The following is an 8,998-nucleotide window of genomic DNA, read 5'->3' as shown; positions in this document are numbered from 1 at the left end:
AGGATGATCCCACCACATCAGATCAATTTGACTGGCTTAAATGGTGCCCGGGTGATGATTAGCAGCAGGTGAACAACATAATTACTAATCACCCCCAGGTGATGAAGACGGCGCCAAGCAGCAGTGTGAAGCCGGTGCAGGAGCAACACAGACACAACAGGAAGTGGAAACAAAATAAGAGCACAAGAGAGAAAGTGAACCAAAAACTAAACAAAGATGGATCGTAACAGATTTATCTGATTTAAAAAAATAAGTATAATTTGACAGCACAAAAAACATCTGTTTTTGGTCCATTTTTTTTTTTTTCTGCTGATTGGAGATTTTTATTTGTGTTGTATCAGATATAGTTATTGCTTTCTAAAATTGCAAATATTGGACTCTTTTGTAAAATAATTTCAACTATACAAGCGACTAATAATCTGTGATTAATCAGGAGCAATTCCACTTCTAAAGTGTGATTAATATGATTAAAAATTTATATTTTCGCTAGGACTAAAAAAAAAATCAGATTTTGCTCCAATTTTTTTTAGTTTCTGCTGATTGGTGATTTTTATTTTTGTTGTATCAGATATAAAATATAGATATAGTTATGTATGCTTTTTGACGCAAAAAACCCCTATGTTTTTAAAATGTCTTTTTTTCTGTAGTTCAAAGTAAAATTAAGGTAAACTAGTTTTTTTGTTGTTTTTATCATTTCTCATTCTGACAGTAAAATTGCATTTATGTCCAAATATTGGACTATTTTGTAAAATAATTTAAACTATAGAAGCGACTAATAATCTGTGATTAATCAGGAGCAATTCCAATTCTAAAGTATGATTAATCTGATTTTTTTTTTCTGACAGCACTAAAAAAAATCTGTTTTTTTTCTCCAATTTTTTTTAGTTTCTGCTGATTAATGATTTTTATTTTTGTTGTATGAGATATAAAATGTAGATCTAGTTATGTATGCTTTTTGACGCAAAAAACCTCTATGTTTTCAAAATGTGTTATTTTGTAGTTCAAAATAAAATTAAGGTAATTATTTAAATTGAGGTGTTTTTTGTTGTGGTTTACATCAATTCCCATGCTGACAGTAAAATTGCATTTGTGTCCAAATATTGGACTATTTGGTAAAATAATTTCAACTATACAAGCAAGTAATAATCTGTGATTAATCACGAGTAATTCCAATTCTGAAGTGTGATTAATCTGACATTTTTTTAAATCTTTTGATAGCACTAAAAAAAATCTGGATATGGTCCATTTTTCGTTTCTTCTTCGTTTTTTTGTATTTCAAATTAAAATGAAGGTAAACCAGTTTTTTTTTGCAATTCCCATTCTGAAAATAAATTGCTTTTGTATCCAAATATTGGACTCTTTTGTATAATAATTTACACTATCTAAGTGTTATACCTTTCATTTTCGCCCTCTTTTTTTTGCCCGTGTGTGCATTATCCTTTCCAACCTTACCCTTTCCATCCTTTCCATTAACCAAGCTACTGTGTGGAACAATTTCCCTTGTGGCTCAATAAAGTTTGTCTAAGTCTAAATCAAAGTGTAAGTAATAATCTGTGATTAATCAAGTATAATTCCAATTCTAAAGTGTGATTAATCTGATTAAAAAAAAACAAAAAACATATTTTGACAGCACTAAAAAAAAATCTGGTGTTGGTCCATTTTTTCATTTCTGCTGATTGATGATTTTTGTTTTTTCTATATGAATTATAATACCTACAAATAGTTATTGCTTTTTGACATGAAAAAAACCCCTGTTCTGTTTTTCAATATTTTTATTTTTTTTGTATTTCAAATTAAAATGAAGGTAAACCAGTTTTTGTTTTACAATTCCCATTCTGAAAATAAATTGCATTTGTATCCAAATATTGGGCTATTTTGTAAATTAATTTCAACTATACAAGCGACTAAAAATCTGTGATTAATCACGAGTAATTCCAATTCTAAAGTGGGATTAATCTGATTTAAATGTGTTTTATTTTGACAGTACTAAAAAAAAAAATCTGGTTTTGGTCCATTTATTTCTGCTGATTGATGATTTTTGTTTTTTCTATATGAATTATAATACCTAGAAATAGTTATTGCTTTTTGACATGAAAAGAAACCCTGTTCTGTTTTTCAATAGTTTTTTTTTTTGTATTTCAAATTAAAATGAAAACAAAATTGCATTTGTATCCAAATATTGGGCTATTTTGTAAATTAATTTCAACGATACAAGAGACTAAAAAACTGTGATTAATCATGAGTAATTCCAATTCTAAAGTGTGATTAATCTGATTTTAATGTGTTTTATTTTGACAGCACTAAAAAAAAATCTGGTTTTGGTCCATTTTTTCATTTGCGCTGATTTTTGTTTTTGCTATATGAATTATAATATCTAGATCTAGATATTGCTTTTTGACGTGGAAAAAACCCCTGCTGTGTTTTTCAATTATAATTTTTTTTGTATTTCAAATTAAAATGAAGGTAAACCTTTTATTTTTTTTGCAATTCCCATTCTAAAATAAATTGCATTTGTATCCAAATATTGGGCTATTTCGTAAATTAATTTCAACGATACAAGCGACTAAAAATCTGTGATTAATCACGAGTAATTACAATTCTAAAGTGTTATTAATCTGATTTAAATGTGTTTTATTTTGACAGCACAAAAAAAAAAAATCTGGTTTTGGTCCATTTTTTCATTTGCGCTGATTTTTGTTTTTGCTGTATGAATTATAATATCTAGATCTAGATATTGCTTTTTGACGTGGAAAAAACCCCTGCTGTGTTTTTCAATTATTATTTTTTTTGTATTTCAAATTAAAATGAAGGTAAACCTTTTATTTTTTTGCAATTCCCATTCTAAAAATAAATTGCCTTTGTATCCAAATATTGGGGCTATTTTGTAATTTATTTAAACTATACAAGCGACAAAAAATCTGTGATTAATCACAAGTAATTCCAATTATAAAGTGTGATTAATCTGATTTAATTTTTTTTTATTTTGACAGCACTAAAAAAAAAATCTGGTTTTGGTCCATTTTTTCATTTTCGCTGATTTTTGTTTTTGCTATATGAACTATAATATCTAGATCTAGATATTGCTTTTTGACGTGGAGAAAAAACCCTGCTGTGTTTTTCAATTATTTTATTTTTTTGTATTTCAAATTCAAATTAAGGTAAACCATTTTTTTTTTTTTTGCAATTGCCATTCTAAAAATAAATTGCATTTGTATCCAAATATTGGGCTATTTTGTAAATTAATTGAAACCATGCAATCATGATTAATCCAAATGATTGCTTTTTGATGCAAAAAAAACCAAACCTTTGTTTTTCAATACTTTCTTTGTATTTCAAAATAAAATAAAATCAAGTAAATCAATTATTTTTGTTGTTTTTTTTTCTTCCAATTCACATTCTAAAAATAAATTGCATTTCGTATCCAAATATTGGGCTATTTTGTAAATTAATTGAAACCATGCAATCATGATTAATCCAAATTATTGCTTTTTGATGCAAAAAAAAAGAAAAGCAAAACCTTTGTTTTTCAATACTTTTTTTTGTATTTCAAAATAAAACAAAATCAAGTAAATCAATTATTTTTGTTTTTTTCCAATTCCCATTCATTAAAAGGACATTTTTACTGACCGAAATAGACGCTGACCCCTGCTGGATTCCTTTAAGTCCGACACGTAACACACAGGGGTTTTGGTAGCTACATTGAAGCGGCTTTAATCTCGGCTGAGTCCGTGTAGATTTCCCCTTCCTGTTCCGCTCACCCAACTCTTATTGTGGTGAGGCCTCGGTCCGTTTCACAGCGTCGTCCATAGTTCAACAGTCATCGCTGGAGGGTTTCGCTGAAGTCTCGTCCACGGTTCAGAAGAAGGCGGCTGCACACCGGAGCCTCTCTATCTCTCTCGCTCGCTCTCGCTCGGCCTGCCTTATCTGCTGAGGAGGTGATGTTGCTTTGCGTTTGGTTATGAGTGCTTCTCCTAATCACTTACTTTGGCAGTGTAATACAAAGTTTTTGTTTTTTTGTGTGTGTGTTCTTCATCTTTGAATTCATTTGGGTTCAGAGAGGTGAGTCCGGCGTAGATTTTTTTCTTTTTCTTGGCTCGCTAGCAAGGTAGTTAGCAGTTTAAAACTTTCTCTTGTTTTAGACTATTTGGACTTGTCTTTGTTTTTGTTTTTTTCTCCCCCCCCCCCTTTTAAAGCCAGAAAAATAGAAGAGATGCTTCGTGACTACTAAGTTGAGTTTCGTGAGGAGGTAATTGCATCGCAAGGTTTTAACCCTATTCGGAGACCCTTTTCCTGGTAACGGATCTAAGTACTGTTATCACTGGTGCGTAATTAAAAGGGACTTGAAGTGCTAATTGGTCCTGTCTTCCCCCGTGGAGGATGATGCCTCGCCACAGCTCTTATCTTAATTGACCGTGCTTTCGTCTTAGTCGAGTTCTCAGCAAACATGTCACTTATCACTTACACGACGACACTCAAACTGGGGCGGGGGTAGTCAGGGGTAACCGGATTTTCAGAAAAAAATGGAGGAAAGGAGGAAAAGGGGCCAATGTGCGACGAAGATTCCTCAGTTTGGTTTTGCGTGGAGGGCGGTCGAGGGGGTCAGCGAGACGTGGCGTCCAGCAGGGCGGGTGTGGCCGGGGTGGTGGAGCGCGAGGCACTGCTTGAACTGCTCTCCTTGGGGCTGGCCGACACGCTCCCGCCGCCGCCGCCGGAGGCCGCCATCTGGCCCGCCGCCAGCGAGAGCGGACCCGGGGCGGTGCCCTCCGAGTGCGTCGGGGGCGCCCCGCCGGACGAGGACGAGGACGGGGTGCCGAGGGGGACGCCGCTGGCCCCCGGCATACCCTGCAGGCCCTGACCGCAGACGTGGTGGTGCCTCTCCCAGTCTTTGTGTTGGCAGAAGGAGCCGCAGTAGCGGGCCGTGTTGCAGCCGCTGCACGTTTCGCTGGCTTTCCTCCCGCAGTTCCAGCAGCTCTGGTGAGACAGTGGGAAGACGATAAAAAATAAGTCTCTTTTTGGTTCATGACACATGTTTGGTTTCCCCTTCCTAAAACCGTCCCGAGTCTGCTCCGGCAGGTGGTGGTCATCTGCTCTGGAATGGCCTCAGTCTGGCACCCGGCATCCCCCCCACCCGGCCATCTGGTGTCCGTCCGACTTTATTACACAAACAACTGGACTGGTTTCCTGCGATGGCGGCGGCAAGGTGGTGCAGCACGCCAAAACGCTAAGAGCTGTCAGTTGCATGTAACCACAAGTGGGTAGTAACGCGCTACATTTACTTTGTTACGTTCACTTAAGGCCGGGGTCAGCAACCCGCGCCTCTACAGCCGCCATAGTGGCTCCCTGGAGCTTTTTTAAAGATGTGTGAAAAAGGAAAAAGATGAAAAAAAAAATACAAACCCCGTTTCCATATGAGTTGGGAAATTGTGTTAGATCCTTTTCAACCCATATTCAATTGAATGCACTACAAAGACAACATATTTGATGTTCAAACTCATAAACTTTATTTTATTTGGCAAATAATAATTAACTTAGAATTTCACGGCTACAACACATGCCAAAGTAGTTGGGAAAGGGCATATTCACCACTGTGTTACATGGCCTTTCCTTTTAACAACACTCAGTAAACGTTTGGGAACTGAGGAGACACATTTTTGAAGCTTCTTCTTGCTTGATGTACAGCTTAAGTTGTTCAACAGTCCGGGGGTCTACGTTGTGGTATTTTAGGCTTCATAATGCGCCACACATTTTCAATGGGAGACAGGTCTGGACTACAGGCAGGCCAGTCTAGTACCCGCACTCTTTTACTATGAAGCCACGTTGATGTAACTTGGCATTGTCTTGCTGAAATAAGCAGGGGCGTCCATGGTAACGCTGCTTGGATGGCAACATATGTTGCTCCAAAACCTGTATGTACCTTTCAGCATTAATGGCGCCTTCACAGATGTGTAAGTTACCCATGCCTTGGGCACTAATACACCCCCATACCATCACACATGCTGGCTTTTCAACTTTGCGCCTATAAAAATCCGGATGGTTCTTTTCCTCTTTGGTCCGGAGGACACGACGTCCACAGTTTCCAAAAACAATTTCAAATGTGGACTCGTCAGACCACAGAACACTTTTCCACTTTGTATCAGTCCATCTTATATGAGCTCAGGCCCAGCAAAGCCGACTGCGTTTCTGGGTGTTGTTGATAAACGGTTTTCGCCTTGCATAGGAGAGTTTTAACTTGCACTTACAGATGTAGCGACCAACTGTAGTTACAGACAGTGGGTTTCTGAAATGTTCCTGAGCCCATGTGGTGATATCCTTTACACACTGATGTCGCTTGTTGATGCAGTACAGCCTGAGGGATCGAAGGTCACGGGCTTAGCTGCTTACGTGCAGTGATTTCTCCAGATTTTCTGAACCCTTTGATGATATTACGCACCGTAGATGGTGAAATCCCTAAATTCCTTGCAATAGCTGGTTGAGAAAGGTTTTTCTTAAACTGTTCAACAATTTGCTCACGCATTTGTTGACAAAGTGGTGACCCTCGCCCCATCCTTGTTTGTGAATGACTGAGCATTTCATGGAATCTGCTTTTATACCCAATCATGGCACCCACCTGTTCCCAATTAGCCTGTTCACCTGTGGGATGTTCCAAATAAGTGTTTGATGAGCATTCCTCAACTTTATCAGTATTTATTGCCACCTTTCCCAACTTCTTTGTCACGTGTTGCTGGCATCAAATTCTAAAGTTAATGATTATTTGCAACAAAAAAAATGTTTATCAGTTTGAACATCAAATATGTTGTCTTTGTAGCATATTCAACTGAATATGGGTTGAAAATGATTTGCAAATCATTGTATTCCGTTTATATTTACATCCAACACAATTTCCCAACTCATATGGAAACGGGGTTTGTATATTTTTTGTTTTATTATGCTTTCTGTTGGAGGACAAACATGACACACACCTTCTTAATTGTTAGAAATCCCACTGTTTATATTAAACATGCTTCACCGATGAGAGTATTTGGCAAGCACTGTTTTGTCCTACTAATTTCAGCGATCCTTGAACTCATCGTAGTTTGTTTACATGTACAACTTTCTCCGATGCTGCCACAGAAAGACGTGTTTTATGCCACTCCTTTGTCTCATTTTGTCCACCAAACGTTTTATGCTGTGCGTGAATGCACAAAAGGTGAGCTTTGTTGATTTTATTGATTCGCCGGAGTGCTTATCAGGCATATTTGGTCAATCCATGACTGCAAACTAATCGGTGCTAACATGCTATTTAGGCTAGCTGTATGTACATAATGCATCATTATGCTTAGTTTGTAGGTATATTTGAGATCATTTAATTTCCTTTACTTATGTCCTCTGTGTATTTAATTTATATTTGCATGTCTCATGACACATTATCTGTATGTAATACTGGCTGCATTTCTCATAGTTGTTTGTGTGCCATGTTGTTCCAGACCACAGCAAACGTTACCCAGCTTGCAAAGATTGTAATAAATCAATTAGAAGAAGACAGCCTGCCGTTTCCTTTAACTTGGACACACACATCTGTACCTTTGGCCATTCTGAGTCAAATATTATGTTAATATATGTAAATAATTTATTTTAATTGTTCTTATATGTATTTCTGTAACTTTGTTTTGCTGCCCACTTGGGCAGGTCACTCTTGGAAAAGAGATTTTAATCTCAATGGGTTTTTATCTGGTTCCATAAAGGATATGGATTGATAGTCTACAACCAGACGTCAGGTTACCTGAGCTGATCCCTTTAGGAGAATTTCAGGCCATTTTAAAGTATCGAGAAACTGTTTCTATTCGGCATTGTACTTGTTACTGAAACATTTTATACATTGTTTTAAACTATCACATGATTTTATGTTAATCTCAATGAGTTTTTACCTGGTTCAATTAAGGATATTGATTGATAGTCTGCAACCAGACATGAGGTTACCTGAGCTGATCACTTTGGGGGAATTTTAGGCCATTTTAAAGGGGAACATTATCACCAGACCTATGTAGGCGTCAATATATACCTTGATGTTGCAGAAAAAAGACCATATATTTTTTTAACCGATTTCCGAACTCTAAATGGGAGAATTTTGGAGAATTAAACGCCTTTCTAATATTCGCTCTCGGAGCGATGACGTCACAACGTGGCGCCACATCGGGAAGCAATCCGCCATTTTCTCAAACACATTACAAACACTGAGTCAAATCAGCTCTGTTATTTTCCGTTTTTTCGACTGTTTTCCGTACCTTGGAGACATCATGCCTCGTCGGTGTGTTGTCGGAGGGTGTAACAACACGAACAGGGACGGATTCAAGTTGCACCAGTGGCCCAAAGATGCGAAAGTGGCAAGAAATTGGACGTTTGTTCCGCACACTTTACCGACGAAAGCTATGCTACGACAGAGATGGCAAGAATGTGTGGATATCCTGCGACACTCAAAGCAGATGCATTTCCAACGATAAAGTCAAAGAAATCTGCCGCCAGACCCCCATTGAATCTGCCGGAGTGTGTGAGCAATTCAGGGACAAAGGACCTCGCTAGCACGGCAAGCAATGGCGGCAGTTTGTTCCCGCAGACGAGCGAGCTAAACCCCCTATCGACCCTAGCTTCCCTGGCCTGCTGACATCAACTCCAAAACTGGACAGATCAGCTTTCAGGAAAAGAGCGCGGATGAGGGTATGTCTACAGAATATATTAATTGATGAAAATTGGGCTGTCTGCACTCTTAAAGTGCATGTTGTTGCCAAATGTATTTCATATGCTGTAAACCTAGTTCATAGTTGTTAGTTTCCTTTAATGCCAAACAAACACATACCAATCGTTGGTTAGAAGGCGATTGCCGAATTCGTCCTCGCTTTCTCCCGTGTCGCTGGCTGTCGTGTCGTTTTCCTCAGTTTCGCTTGCATACGGTTCAAACCGATATGGCTCAATAGCTTCAGTTTCTTCTTCAATTTCGTTTTCGCTACCTGCCTCCACACTACAA

General features: G+C 37.7%; 1 protein-coding gene across 5 annotated transcripts in view; it reads right to left on the bottom strand.

Moving 5' to 3' along the window:
- Positions 1-372: 372 nt before the first annotated feature.
- The window catches only part of cbfa2t3 (CBFA2/RUNX1 partner transcriptional co-repressor 3), a 168,285-nt gene continuing 159,659 nt past the window's right edge, over positions 373-8,998 (bottom strand). For 4 of the 5 annotated variants that reach the window (XM_061974766.1, XM_061974767.1, XM_061974768.2 and 1 more), the window contains one exon: positions 373-4,971. In XM_061974766.1, coding sequence (XP_061830750.1) covers positions 4,600-4,971 — 372 coding nt within the window. In that variant the 3' untranslated portion in view covers positions 373-4,599. The remainder of the gene's footprint in view (positions 4,972-8,998) is intronic. The other variant, XR_012050834.1, reaches the window with a different exon arrangement.

This window comes from Nerophis lumbriciformis, linkage group LG15, assembly GCF_033978685.3.
Source record: "Nerophis lumbriciformis linkage group LG15, RoL_Nlum_v2.1, whole genome shotgun sequence".
NCBI classification, from domain to species: domain Eukaryota; kingdom Metazoa; phylum Chordata; class Actinopteri; order Syngnathiformes; family Syngnathidae; genus Nerophis; species Nerophis lumbriciformis.
This window is presented reverse-complemented; position numbering and strand designations above follow the sequence as displayed.